The sequence below is a fragment of the Erinaceus europaeus genome, chromosome 1 (genome assembly GCF_950295315.1).
Source record: "Erinaceus europaeus chromosome 1, mEriEur2.1, whole genome shotgun sequence".
NCBI lineage: Eukaryota > Metazoa > Chordata > Mammalia > Eulipotyphla > Erinaceidae > Erinaceus > Erinaceus europaeus.
The window spans coordinates 71,101,765-71,116,919 of record NC_080162.1 but is presented as its reverse complement, the minus strand read 5'-3'; the positions used below and the strand labels follow the sequence as shown (position 1 = coordinate 71,116,919).

Below are 15,155 nucleotides of genomic sequence, written 5' to 3'. Positions count from 1 at the left end.
CAATCCCTACTAGGTCCTTCTCTGCCATCATGTTCCAGTACCTGAACCCTCCACACCAACCCAGAGTCTTTTACTTTGGTGCAATACACCAATTATCAAAATTCTTATAGCTCCTTAAGATTTTACATGTCTATTGTAAAAGTTATTTATAGAGAAAATATTTGCACGTTTGGGTCTAACCATGATATTTGCATTAGCAAATAGATAAGTATACTAAAAAACACTAACCTTGTATTTATTATTTTTAAATAAATCAAAAGGACCATTCTTAAGGACAGCCGATTTTTCCGTTACTTGCATACAGCTGTGATAGTGAGTGGAACCATGTTGGTGTTTGGAGGAAACACACACAATGACACATCCATGAGCCATGGTGCCAAATGCTTCTCTTCAGATTTTATGGCTTATGATATTGGTAAGTTTTTCAAAATTATTTCAACTTCAAGTATCTGTTTTGTCTATAAGCAGCAACTTAAAGGGAATTTAAAATATCATCAGTTGAAAATGACCAGGCCATTTGAAAGAGAGGCAAGTGGTAATTCTCACAGTAAGTTTATTGGGGCTTGGAAAGATGATTCACCAAGTAGAACAAATGGTTTGTTTGTATTAAGACTCCACATCTGATCCATGCCACTGCATATGATAGGGTGGTATTCTTGTCTCTAGCTCACAAGAAAATTTAAATAATAAAAATTAAGTTAGGTTGAATTGATTAATGTTTAGTACTCATCCAAAAGCTATACTCCTATATTCTTTTTGAAATCACTCTCTTTAGTTGATTGAATGTTAATTTTTGAGGATAAGGTAACTGGGCTCCCTCTAGTTACAAGTGTCTTATATAATATTTGTATTATGTACTTGTAATCACCAACATCATGCATCATATTAAATTAGTTTAAATAAATCTTTATCTAGGGGCCTGATGGTGGTGTATCTGGTTGAGTGCACACATTACAGTGCACAAAACCCAGGTTCGATCCTTGGTCCCTACCTATAGGGGGCATGCATCACGAGCAGTGAAACAGTGATGCAGTTTGTCTCTCTACCTCTCTAGTTTCCCATTCTCAATTTCTTTCTGTCCCTATCCAAAGTAAATAATAAAATATTTAAAAGTGAATAAATAAACACACCTTTATCTCGTTCCTCAGAAACTGGTCTCACACATTCTTTTTTCTTTCTTCTTGGTTGTCACTGGGGGTTTACTGATTTAGGCTGACTTTTTTCAGATGGAATGACTGAGACAGAAAGAAAGGTACTGCAGCCCTGAAACTTTCCTCAGTGCAATAGGGACCAGGCTCAAACCTGGGTCATGCACATGTCAAAGCAAGTACACTATCCCCAAGTGAATTATCTGCTGACAATAAAGATCTATTCTTATTAGAGAGATAAAGACACCTGTGCACTACTCAGCTATGGTTTATGGTAGTGCTGGGTGTATGAGCATGTTTATTTGGCTACGCTGATACCTCTTGCACGTGCAGTTTCACTGCTCTGGGCCAGTTTCTCAGATAAACAGGAGTATAGACATTGCAGCCCTGAAGCTTCCCTCAGTGTCATAGTACTCCCATATGCTATGCCAGGGGCTTAAACCTGGGTCTTGTACATGGTAAAGCAGACACCCTTCAAGGTAAACTGTCTCCTCACTCTTCCTACATACTTTGACAGAATTTTACAAATTTCTCTGTGGTTAGACACTTGGCCAGAAGAGGGCAGTATTTGTACAAAACAGAAATTCTCTTGTATAAATACTACTAGATGTCCATTTCTAATAGATATTAATGTGTTAGCTGTTAAGTTTGTGCATTGGGGATCATAAGAAAAAATAAAGTCTTTGGTCTTATGATGGAAGAGCTAGTAAAAGGAGCAGACAATGTAATTGTAATTCACTTGCTCTGAGAGATTTGAACTTTAGCTTGTAGGTATTGCAAGTCATTATGAACAAGAAAGTCTTCTCGAGAAGGACTATCCAGGCTGGCCCTTACAGATCCAGGAAAGTCAGCTTGGCAAAATAAGGAAGACTACTCAAGTGAGGGAAATCCATGTACAGAGACATAGTTGTAGAAAGATCCTGCCACATCGTTGGGATCTGTGAGTAGTTAGGGCAGTGTCATAGCAATATATTGGGGAACTAGAGGATCAAGCAGTTATAAGACTGACTTTGTTATGTTACGCTATGAAAATTGACCTTATGTACAGAAATGTAGAGAAAAAGTGATAGCATTGCATTTGTATCTTGGGAAAATCTTAGTGGCATTGTGGGGAGTTGTTGGGAAGAGGCAAGATGGAAGTTAGCAGGCTGTGCTGAGTCTTGTTGAAGGTTTGAGCCAAGGCTGTGGAAGTTAACAGTGAGGATAATTTTTTTTTTTATCCTCACTGGATAAATTTATACACTGAGAGATGATTTTTTTAAATTTTAATTTCTTTATTGGGGGAATTAATGGTTTACAGTTAACAGTTAATACAATAGTTTGTACATGCCTAACATTTCTCAGTTTTCCACATAACAATTCAACCCCCACTAGGTCCTCAGTCGTCCTTTTCCAGGAGGAGAGATGAATTTGAGAACTACCTGAAACTTGTCTTGATTGTAGTTTGAGAAAGATGAAAGCATCCCTATTCCCAGATATCTGCTGTGGATTGTGATAGATTTTATTTTTATTCATTTATATGTTTGTTTTGGGCCATGGGTGGAAATAGAAATAGTGGGGCAGGGGCAGGGTGAAATTGAGTGAGTTGAGTTTGGGGGCTTGATCCTTCAGGCATAATCATAGACCAGTGGGAAACTCAGTAATGTCTTCTGGTACAAGCAGAGAGCCAGTGTCATAAGCAATACAATCTGAAAGAGTCTAAGAGAGAGTAGAGGTAGTGAGGGCAAATCAGAGAAATAGAAGGAAAGTGAGACAATATGGGTTACCTATTAAGTATTACTTAGCAGTGGCTATAGAGTGATACTGAGAAATATTTATGATTATTTAATAAAGAGGTTATTAATAATCTTCCAGGCATGGAGAAGTAACTCAGATAACTAAGGACTGAGAAGTAACATAAAGTGATATATATATATATTGAATGTTGACTGTTTTAATAAAAAAACAAAAACATGTCTATGGGACTGGCAAGATACCATATCTAGATAGTGTGCCTAATTTGCCATGTGAGGGACCCAGGTTTGAGTCTGGCTCCCACCAAATTGGGGGAAGCTTTAGTTCTGTGATGTCTTTTCTCAGCTTGGAATAGTGAAGCCCCAGCAATGATCAGTTAAAACATATCCATGAAGGGAGGCAGTGGCACACCTGGTTAAACACTTATATTGCATTGCACAAGGACCTGAGTTCAATCCCCCTGGTCCCCATCTGCAGGGGGCGGGGAAGCCTCACTAGCAATGAAGCAGGGTTGCAGGTGTCTCTCTATCTCTTTCACAGTCTATCTCCCCCTGCCCTCTCAATTTCTGTCTCTACCTAATAATAAATAAATAAATAAATAAAACATAAAAACATATCCATGAAGGGAAACAAAGCAGTCTTTCAAGTGGCTTCATGAGCCTATATAAATGCCATATTGAGAGGCAGGTGGTTTTAGGATAGGAAGTGTGGTATGTGGGCAGGAAACTAGGGCATCTGGTGGCCTTTCTTCTCCCCAAAGGGAAGACCACACAAGTCTAGGCTAGGTTGGAAATGGACTCAAAAACTGTTATTAACAAAGTTAAATAAATGCTCTGAATTGAGTGGAAGAACCTTTGCATAGTGAATATTATTGTCAAAGTGCCTTAAAGAAGGAGGCAATGTTTGGTTGGTATGGCATAGCAGTACCAGTTAGAAGTTTTTAGCATGGCCCAGAGAAATAAAAGTCAGTAAATTAGGGAGATCTAGTAGAGGTTTTGTTTTTGTTTTAAAGATATAGTTGGAGACTCACTTGTTTTAATTTTCATCCTGCATTCTAGCTAATAAATTGAGGAAAACGGAGATAAGCAAGAGTAGAAAATAAGTCTGGAACCCACCTGCTTTCTTTACAATCTAATGGGTAAAATTAATAGGTAATAGAGAGGGACCAGGTGGTGGCGCATTTGATTAAGTGCACACATTACAGTGTACAAGGACCCAGGTTCAAACTCTTGGTTTCCACCTGCAGGGAAAGCTTCATGAATGGTAAATAAAGGCTGCAGGTGTCTCTCTATCTCTCTCAATCTCTGTTTCTGTCCAATAATAAATAAAATAAAATGATAATTTAAAAAAATAGGCAACAGAGAATGACATGGGTATCACAGATATTGCATTCTCTAATTAGAATGGCCATATGGTTCTGCATTTTACCCCAGAAATAATGGTGTATGAAGAAAAACCAAGAGGTACATTTTATGAGTCCATATTTGCTGCAGCCTTCTTTATGCTCTGTTGTTCCTCAGTTGTTGTGTCTTGAGTACAAGTAACACTATACTAAATACCTTTATGACAATTGCACTCACCAACCTCCGGAATTACAGTAGCAACTGAAGTAAGTATTGCAGTAGTTTAATCGTTACCAGTTAGCCAAACAATTTCTCCAGTCCATGAAAAAATAGTAACCAAATCCCAGTGAAGAAAGAAAAGAAAGAGAGGATAGCAAGAATAGACAGTTATGCAAATCTACTATCCACTGTATATTCTAGGGGTAACAAGAGGGGAAAGGGAACTAGAGCAGAGATACACACATAGAGAGTCCACTCTGAGTCAGATTTCTTCCCCAAAGTAATTCACAAATTCAGAAAGGCAAAGAAGAAGGAAGAAGTGTATGACAAGATTTAAAAAAAAGAGAGACAAGAGAGAGAGAAGGGAGAAGATAAGAAAAAGCTGTAATTAAAGTTGTAATTAAAGAGCAGTGCAAGGAACTTCCCAAATGTGTATCAGTGAATTCAAAAAAGCACCCTGTTTGGTGGTGTGGGGTATCCTGCTAGGAGCTGGTCCCCAGGGACTGCTTATGGGGCGGGGGAAGGAGATATGCTTGAAAATTAAAAGGAAGAAAAAAGAATTTTTTTCCCCTACTCTAATTCTTAACCCAAGTTAAGTTATAGTCACCTCCTTGTCACCGCTATGACCCCTTATTGGCTGGCCTGCTAAAGGCAGAAAATCCTGCTGTTTCCAGGAGATGTGTTCGGAGCTCAGCGGCTAGCAGCTTCTCAGTCCGCCATCTTCCGGGAAACCCCCCCCCCCCCTCCAGACTTTTTTAAAGGATTTCTCGAAAGTGAAAACTAGCTCCAAGTCCTTTGATCCAATGAGAGCTATACTTAAGAAGTCTTTGGATCCACCCTCAGGGTCGTGGTGGTCCCTGGAGACTCCCAAGAGAAAGCCCCCGAGCTATAGTGCTCCCTCCGGGTCCTCTGCCGGCCGCCCAGCAGCGCTCTGCAACCGGCGGAGGAGCCGCCTTCCCGGGTGGAGGACAATGCCCGGCGCACCCGCCTTGCCCGCCGCCGCCTGGGAAGTCTGGAGCAGCCTGCCCGCTAGTCCGTGCCACCTTTACTCTAATTCTTAACCCAAATTAAATTATAGTCACCTCTTTGGTGTCACCACTAGGACCCCTTATTGACTGGCCTGCTAACGGCAGAAAATCCTACCGTTTCCAGAAGATGTGATCAGAGCACATGCTGCTAGCAGCTTCTCAGTCCGCCATCTTCCTGGAACCTGCTGCAGCCTTCTTAAAGAAAATTTGAGTTCCTTTTAATTATGAATGACAGTCTCTTCTGAAATGCGTTTTTCTTTCTCCTAGCTTGTGACCGATGGTCAGTGCTTCCTAGACCTAATCTCCACCATGATGTCAACAGATTTGGCCAGTCAGCTGTCGTATACAACAGGTAATTGAAAAAGAAAGTGTTTGGTACTTTTCTCTTGTGCTTCAAAAGAATATAAAGTATGAAAGCATGAGCTTGTCTTTACCTGTTATTTATAGGACTCTTTTATCCCATTTGTTGTTTATAACATGTAATTTCCTGATTTATATTTAAATATTTAAAGTTTTGGATATGAATTACTGCCTTTCCTTTTTCAAAGAGACTTAGATGGTTATCCAGATTATTTAGTAAGACCTAAATTTAGTAAGACCTAAAGTTTTGTACAAGACTTTATAAAGAAGATCCATACTAGTTAATCAAGAATTACAATACCCAAGTAATATGGGAAGTGTTTCAGTCAGTGCCAACTTGTCTTTGAGTCATGTGTATGATAGATGGCCCAGTATACTGTGTGGCTTGTTGGTTCTGATTGCGTACCCATGTTTTATAAAGTCACTGCAAGCACTGAATTAGACAGTATTGGATTATTGCTCCTAGAGGGAATACAAGGTTAGATTTCCCTTTTTGTCAGTGGGTCAATATATAACCTTTTAAATGTTTGTTTTTGTGTAAAGCTATCTTATTTAATATGTGGTTGACATATTAGCATTGAATTCACATCCATCAGCACTGTAACTCGGGCGTGAATAAAGCTGATCTAGCACATGTATTTTCTCTCTGAGATACATTACAAATTTACTGTTCTTGAGAACACTAGACAGCTCTTTAGCACTGCTCTTGGGGACCATTTTAAAATGGTAAAATCACCAACATTAAGCACAAAAATGGAAAAAAAAAGTGGCCCAAATAAATCATAAACTGGACACTTGTTTACTGTGTAAGGACTGAAACAAGCAGCACTGTGTTGCCTTGTGTGACCTCAACTGGGAATATACATAATGGGCAACTCAAGTTTTTCTGAGCTTGCGCATGTCTGCAAATGACCATGAAACCATCACAAATATTGATTTTGGAGTTAGAAATAAATTTTGGCAGGTAGGCAGATTTGCAAATATAGAATCTGCAAATTCGGTGAATTGTCCAGCTATCTTTTAAAGATAGTTTTTGTATGGAAATTTTTGAACTAAAAGTGGAAATAACAGGACAGACCCAAGGTATTTACATGAAGGACATGAAAAGATATCTTTGTATCTCTGTAGTCATAGCAGCATTATTCACAGTACTCGGTACAAGGAATCAACCTAAATGTCCAGTGGTGGATGACTGGGTAAAGAAGTTGTGGAGTATAGACTCAGTAGAATGCTATTAAACTTCTTAAAAGGTGAATCTTTTTTTTTTTTTACAATAACATGAATAGAACTTGAAGGTATTATATTAATAATGAAATTAGTCAGGAAGTAAAAGACAATTACCAGGTAATTTTACTCATGTGGATTATACATAGCCAAATCAAACAAACTGGGAGGATACAAGCAGAATAACTCTTAGACTCTGTGAAAAATATAGTGGTTACCAGAGGGAAAGGGGAAGAGGTAGTGGTAGAAGCCATCCAGGTAGAGGAGGTTTTTTGATAGTGTTATAGCATTAGCACTTTGGCAGTGGGGATAGCCCACCTGGAGTATACGGTAGTGTAAACCAATGGCAAATCAACAAACTTTGTTTAAAAATGAATGAAATTGTTAAAAAGCAAACAAAAAATGAAGCAACCAGAAAACAGTATCACACATTGAACTGTGAATCATTAATATAACTCAATGTGCTATCAATGTTCAAATTTCCCAGTTGTCTTATAACTTCAAAAATTTGTTCAGGGCCGGATGTTGTTACATCTGGTTGAATACACATGCTACAATGCACAAGGGCCCAGGTTCAAGCTTCTAGTTCCTACCTGCAGGGAGAATGCTTCATGAGTGGTAAAGCAGTGCTGCAGGTGTCTATATCTATCCTGTCCCTCTTGACTGCTCTCTAGGGGGGTGTGAATCAGCCTGTCAATACCCATGCCCAGCAGAGAAGCAATTACAGAAGCCAGACCTTCTACCTTCTGTACCCCATAAAGATCTTTGGTCCATACTCTCAGAGAGATAAAGAATAGGAAAGCTTCCAGTGGAGGGGATGGGATACAGAACTCTGGTGGTGGCAATTGTATGGAATTGTACCCCTCTTATCCCATAATCTTGTCAATCATTATTAAATTACTAATAAAAAAATAAAAGAGAAAAGGGAAAAAAAGAGATAGAGATGAGAGATACCTTTCACTACTTGTGAAGCTTCCCACTGTAGCTTCTCTACAACTATCTGTCCACATTTATACATGCCCCGTCTTTTTCTGATTCAATCCTCTCTTCTCCTCTAAGCCAATCATGATATTGTAGCCACCTCCATATGTCCCATTCCTTTTCCTTCTCTCTCTCTGAGTGCTGATGGAGCTGGAGTTCAGAGCCCTCTTATCTTCATCCTTGAACCCAGCCTTGCTCATAATAACATGTGTGTTCTTCTAGTGGAGGTACCTCTTGACCCATCAATATGTATTCACATTTTTAATGTGTTTTTTAATTAACTTATGGATTCAAAATTAAGGATTTTTTTTTTTTTTTTTTTTTTGCGTCAAGGGTTATCCCTGGGGCTTGGTGCCAGCACTGTAACACTGCAAATCCACCTCTTCCAATGGCTATTTTTCCCTTGTTCTATTTTATTCGATAGGACAGAGGGAAGTTCAGAGGGGCAAGGGAGACATAGGAGGAGAGAAAGACACCTGCAAACCTGCTTCACTGCTTGTGAAGCATCCCAGCTACAGGTGGGGCGCGGGGGCTTGAATCTGGGTCCTTACGCAGATCCTTGCACATAGTGCATTGTGTACTTAACCAGGTGTGCCACTGCCCAGCTCCTCGTCTTTCTTATGCATTCTACCCCACACCCATCTCTGATCCATTTGAAATTTATCCTGAAGTAGAGAATAAGAATGTGTTTTCTTTTATTAATTTTTTTCCATATGTTTGTGTAATTATTATAATACTGCTACTGAAATGTTCATCTTTCCCCTCAACTGATTAAGATGTCACATTCATTGTATACTAAATGTACATAGTATTTTTTGTCTGCTCTTATGGGTCTGTGTATTCATTACGGTTTTAATAATTAGAGACTTTATGCTTTTTAAAGAGTATGTTTTTAATATTGAAAAATGTTAAAACATATATAGTAACTTGTGAAAGAAAAACTGTCTTTTAATTTTAATAAATGTTATTATAATGTTATAAATCTTATAATGTTATACATGTTGTTATGTTAATAAATGTTATTATATTCTAGGTTAAAGCTCACCAGATTAGGAGTCACTGAGACAGTTCTGCATTAAGAGCACAAAAGCTACATGCCTGAGGCCCTAGAGGACCTGGATTTAGTTTCTGGAGATAACATGTATCAGGGCTGAATAGTGCTCTGCTGTCTTTTTTTCTCCCATTCTCTCTCTTGCTCACTTTCAGGATATATATATATATATATATTCATAGGTTATCATGAGAACTTAAAAATGGTTTTTATTATCTTTATTTATTGGATAGAGACAACTAGAAATCTAGAGGGAAGCAGGTGACAGGGAGAAAGACATCTGTAACACTGCTTCACCACTCACAAAGCTTTCTTCCTGCAGGTGGGGACTGGGGACTTAAACCCAGATCCTTGTGCAATATAACATGTGCACTGAACCAGGTGTGCCACCACCCAGCCCAGTCATGAGAACTTTTTAGACTTTTCTTTTTTTTCTTTTTTTGCCAGAGCACTGCTCAACTCTGACCAGTTTTGGTGCAGGAAATTGAACCTGGGACTGTGAGCCTCAGGCATCAGTCTGTTTTTATAACCTTTATGCTATCTCCCCAACTCTTTATGAGAACTTTAATAGCTGTAAATAATCAGTGGATTGTTGAAACTTCTCAAAGTAGCTTTAAGTCAGGATGAAAATTTGGAATTTTGAAGGGAAGAATATAAGAATATTTTTGAGACCAAAAAAGTAATTTCTTATGTGACTTTAGATATGTAAGATTTGTCTAAAGATTGCAAAAGGTATGTTAAGGTATGTATTATAAAACTTAATACATTTCTCTCTTTCCCTCCCATTCTAGCAACATGTATTTATTTGGTGGTTTCAATAGTCTCCTCCTTAGCGACATCCTGGTCTTCACATTAGAAAAGTGTGAATCACATCAGAATGAAGCTACTTGTCTAGCAGCAGGACCTGATATTCGGTGTGTGTGGGACACAGAGTCATCTCAGTGTATCTCTTGGGAGTTGGCAACTGAAACACAAGAAGAAAAGTCAAAATCAGAATGTTTATCCAAAGGACGTATGTCTTTTTCATTTCTTAAAATATAATTTAACATCCCATTTTATCGTGGTTATGAAAACACCTTTATGTTATTTTATTATTAAAAAAATTTTCAGTAGTAACTTGTGCAGGGACATAATGGATATTTGAGAGTTGGTTTGTAAACATCATTACAACATATGGAGGAACTTCCAAATTACTCCTAGAAGCCATCCACAAATGATGGGGACAGTACCTCCTTAGCATTGTAACGGCTTTGTATATCAGTCTGAGAACCTGGATGCAGTTGGTGTGAGACACACTGCAGTGTAATAGTAATTTTTGTGATTATAGAAATATTCTACATCTGCATGGTCCCAGTATGTTGACCAGTTAGCCACATGTCACTGTCTAACACTTAGAATGAGACTGGCATAACTGAGGACCTAGATGTTTAATTTTAATTAATTTTAAGACTATGTATTACTACCATATTGAAATGCATAATCTATATGTAATGCCATATTAGATTATTCTGGTCTAATATTAAGGATGACATTAAGGAGGTCAACCCAGAAAAGGCATGTTGGAATAGATTGTTTCAGTGGTTGGATGTAGTTACTATCTTCACAGAGTATTCTTGTCTAGCTTCTCTAGTGAGACTTAGCAACAGTACCAAGACAGATGGTTGCTAAAGATGAGCAGTGAGTGACCCCTGCTTCTAGATCCACACCTCATGCATTCCAGACTTTCTTCATCCTGCCTACTTAACTTCTTGCCCCTTCTACTGACACACAGCACAGTATAGTGGGGGGTGGGGTGGTAGCACAGTTGGTTATGTGCATATGGTGTGAAGCGCAAGGACTGGCATAAGGATTCCCGTTTGAGCTCCCCACCTGCAGGAGGGTCACTTCATAGGCCATGAAGCCGGTCTGCAGGTGTCTATCTTTCTTTCCCCCTCTGTCTTCCCCTCTTCTCTTGATTTCTCTCTATCCTGTCCAACAATAACAGCAGTGGCAACAGTAACAATAAAAGCAACAAAAATTAACAACAACAAAATGGAAAAAATGGCTTCCAGGAGCAGTGGATTCATAGTGCAGGCCTTGAGCCTTTAAAAGTAAAATAAAGTCTCTGTAAAACATCTGTTTACTTCAATTAAGGTATAGTGATTAAATTTCTTAATTCCATGAGAGGGTGACAGAGGCAACTTTCATTTTTGTAGACATAAACAGTCAACAAGAGCACTTCAGTAACTTTCCAGGTTTATTAGTGGTTTGATGAGTGCTGATAAGTGAGATGACCAGTGGATTAGTCACTGTCTCCCTGTAAGAGGTAAAATCAGCAAAATGGTTACTTTTTTTTTTTTTTTGCCTCCAGGGTTATTGTTGGGGCTCAGTGTCTGCACCATGAATCCACTGCTCCTGGAGACCACGTTCCCCCCCTTTTGTTGCCCTTGTTGTTGTTATTATTATTGTTGTTGTTGATGTCATTCATTGTTGGATAGGACAGAGAGAAATGGAGAGAGGAGGGGAAGACAGAGAGGGGGACAGAAAGATAGACACCTGCAGACCTGCTTCACCGCCTATGCGCTCTAACTGGGATCCTTACGCCTGTCCTTGTGCTTCATGCTGCATACACTACCGCCTGACCCCCAAATGGTTACTTTTTTAACAGATCAAATTAAGTGTGCACGTTTATGGGGAAAACCCATTAAATTATCTTAAGTGGTTCATGACTAACTCATTTGCTGTAAACTTATCTCAGCTGTCAAACCCTTGGTCCACTCTGCTTTCTGTGTGGTCCCAATCCTTAAGACCCTGACCAGGCCAAGAAGAGCAGCTCAAAAACAATCTTCCAAGGTCTTTGCTAGGATGGGTACAGCCTTCTCTTGTTTATAGACTTCACCATATGCCACAACCATGAGTAGTGTAATAGATATAACATTATGGTTGTGCAGCTTCCTTTTTGTTCCTAACTTTTTTGGGGGGCTCAGTAGGAGATGCAGTAGATTTCTAATAACCCCAAAGCTCTCAAATTTGATGTCTTGGATTTAACATCTACATGCACAAAATGCAATTCAGCCTAACATCTCCTTTGGGGTTCAGAGGCACTGCCTGTTTCCATTTATTTATTTATTTATTTATTTATTTATTTATAAAATGGAAACATTGGATGCACATGTTACAATGCTCAAGGAACCAGGTTCGAGCCCCTGGTTCCCACCTGCAGGGGGAAAGCTTTTCAAGTGGTAAAGCAGTGTTACACATGCCTCTAGTTCTATCTTCCCCTTTCCTCTCAATTTCTGGCTGTCTCTATCAAATAAATAAAGATAATAAAATTTTTTTAAAAATGGAAACATTGACAAGACTATAGTTATGACTATAGTTATCATTAAGAGGGGTACATTTCCACATAATGCCCACTCCCAGAGCTCCATATCCAATCCCCTCCTTTAATAGCTTTCCTATTCTTTATCCCTCTGGGAATATGGACCCAGGATCATTGTGGGGGGCAGAAGGTGGAAGGCCTGGCATCTGTAATTGCTTCTCTGCTGAACATGGGTGTTGACAGGTTGATCCATACTCCCAGCCTTTCTTTCTCTTTTCCTAGTGGGGCAGGGATCTGGGTAGGTGGAGTTCCAGGACACATTGGTGGGGTCATCTGCCAGGGAAGTCAGGTTGGCATCATGGTATCATCTGGAACCTGGGGGCTGAAAAAGAGTTAAGATATAAAGCAGAACAAATTGTTGACTAATCATGAACCTAAAGGTGAGAATATCGCTGATGAAGATTTGGGAATCTCCATTTTAGAAAAAGCTAGTAGGTCTATTTTAGGTATATTCCAAGGGGATCATGACTACTAATTTTTGTCTGAGTCTGACAGCTAACATGCTGGTGGACCCAAGTTATTGTCTGGGGAGATGGTATCATAGTTGGAAAGGTACTGCCTGTTTCCTATGTCCATATTATATTTGCATTTGTAGCTGGGAGAAATGGCTTATTTTTCTATGTCACTTTGGCTCCTCTTGGGAAGAAAAAAGTTTTCAAGGGACTAAACCTACTTCCACTATATTATTAAATTAAACTGTATATGTTTTTCACTTTCTAGGTACTTAAAAAATATTGAACAATAATTGACATACATCATTGTATAGGTTTTAAGGCATGCAGCTTGATTTACATATATTATACTGTATGTTTTTGTTGGGGGGGGTAAGAAATTATGATTCTTCACATTATCTGCTTATTTTGAAAAACTATTTTAACCTGAACATGCAGATAGATTTTCCTGCCAGTTCCACACACTCATGTTACCTCCCAGCCATTGTTAAAGATTTTTTAACTTCAGCTTTGGGTTGTGCTCAGCAGCAGCTGTGTCTGTGACTTTACACTGGCCTGTGACTATAGTAGTAAAAGCTGTTGTGATAACATTTTTTCTTCTTTTCACAGCTATAGAACGTGACAGATGTGAGCAGCACACAGATTGCTACAGCTGTACATCGAACAGTAATGACTGCCACTGGTGTAGTGACCATTGTGTCCCTATGAACCACAGCTGCACAGAAGGCCAGGTCAGAGAGTTTCTCAAGAATTTAAGAGGATGGGAAAAGCCTACTGGGGTTAGCTTTACACTATAATGTGTATAGGATAAACTCTGAGACGAGATGGTTATTATTTTGTATTGAGCCAGGACCTCATGTTCTCACCACTCTAGGACACTTTGTCATTCAGATAGTCAAAAAGTGGGAGAAATATCACAACACTGGTGTATCCATTAATGTTGTAGCACCTTCCATGTGGTACTGGGGCTAGAAGCTGGGCTGCACACCTAGCAAAGCATGCACCCTGCCTTGTGAGCTATTTCTCCAGTCTCCAGGGTTATTTTTAAAACCTTCAATGTAGATGCAAACTTTATTATTGCTCAGGTTTTCTTTTAGGAAGGGGGCCATCTATACATCCTAATTACAAGGAGTCTGGAAGCCACAGGATTCAGGTGTAGTGTTTTATTTTATATTATTTTTTAATTTGTTATTGGGTAGAGACAGAGAAATTGAGAGGGGAGAGGGGTAAAGAGGGAGAAAGACAGAGAGACACCTGTAGACCTGCTTCGCTTCGCCACTTGTGAAGCTTTTCCCCTTGCAACTGGGGACCAGGGGTTTGAACCCTGGTCCTTGTGCACTGTAGTGTGTGCACTTAACCAGGTGTGCCACCACCTGGTCCCAGGTGTAGTGTTTTAGAAAGAGGTGAACTGTTCTGCATATTCTACATTCCCTGTACTACTGCCATGGTTAAGACGACTAGATCCTTAGTGTGAACTTTGCTTGTTTCTATTTTGTAAGGTTTGAGGGAGGGGGCAAGTAGGTTTTGAGATTAAAAGTGAGGTGTGTAGTAGCCATAGTGAATTGTGGACTTAACAGGCTTTGGGAAATCTCCTTTTGTTATATCTCTATAAAATTTCCTTGTACTGTTAGATCTCAGTTCAGTATAATTTAAATGTTCTCCATCGTGGTCATATAGGTTATAATAAAAGACAGAAAAGGTGATGCTAGGTAATTCAACTTTGACAGTTTTTGCCAGTTTACAAGGCATTCTTTGTCAGTTTGTTACACAGTTTATAAAGATAGAATTTTTAAATTTAAGAAACACAAGTTCAACATCCCTATGTTACAGATGAGCCGGGTGAAGCATGTCCTTGTCCACAACATTTCATTAGTTTCCACTGCAATGTTACTTTGTCTGCATTTTATATATTTAGCTATTTGCACTTTGCTTCTTCTTTTAAGTTTTGTCCTCTCCATGAGTTTTCTCTTAGACATAAAGGCTTTTATCTGCTGTATTCTAGATCTCTGTTACCAATTTTGAGAATTGCCCCAAGGATAGCCCCATGTACTACTGTAACAAGAAGACCAGCTGCAGGAGTTGCGCGTTAGACCAGAACTGCCAGTGGGAGCCCCGCAATCAGGAGTGCATCGCCTTGCCTGGTAGGCCTTGTGGGGCATCTTGGTATGTGGGGCTTCAAAGACTTCACCTTTCCCTTTCCAATATCATGCAGCCTTGATTAAATCCAGCTCATTTTATTCATTTGCCCTCCCCC

At 39.2% G+C, this 15,155-nt stretch overlaps 1 protein-coding gene across 2 annotated transcripts in view; it reads left to right on the top strand.

Annotated features, from left to right (window-relative positions):
- Positions 1-15,155, top strand: part of ATRN (attractin) — a 131,258-nt gene that overhangs the window by 52,561 nt on the left and 63,542 nt on the right. For both annotated transcript variants that reach the window (XM_060187179.1, XM_060187184.1), the window contains exons 10-14: positions 261-415; positions 5,740-5,824; positions 9,880-10,100; positions 13,511-13,632; positions 14,904-15,042. In XM_060187179.1, the coding sequence (XP_060043162.1) occupies positions 261-415; positions 5,740-5,824; positions 9,880-10,100; positions 13,511-13,632; positions 14,904-15,042 (722 nt within the window). The remainder of the gene's footprint in view (positions 1-260; positions 416-5,739; positions 5,825-9,879; positions 10,101-13,510; positions 13,633-14,903; positions 15,043-15,155) is intronic.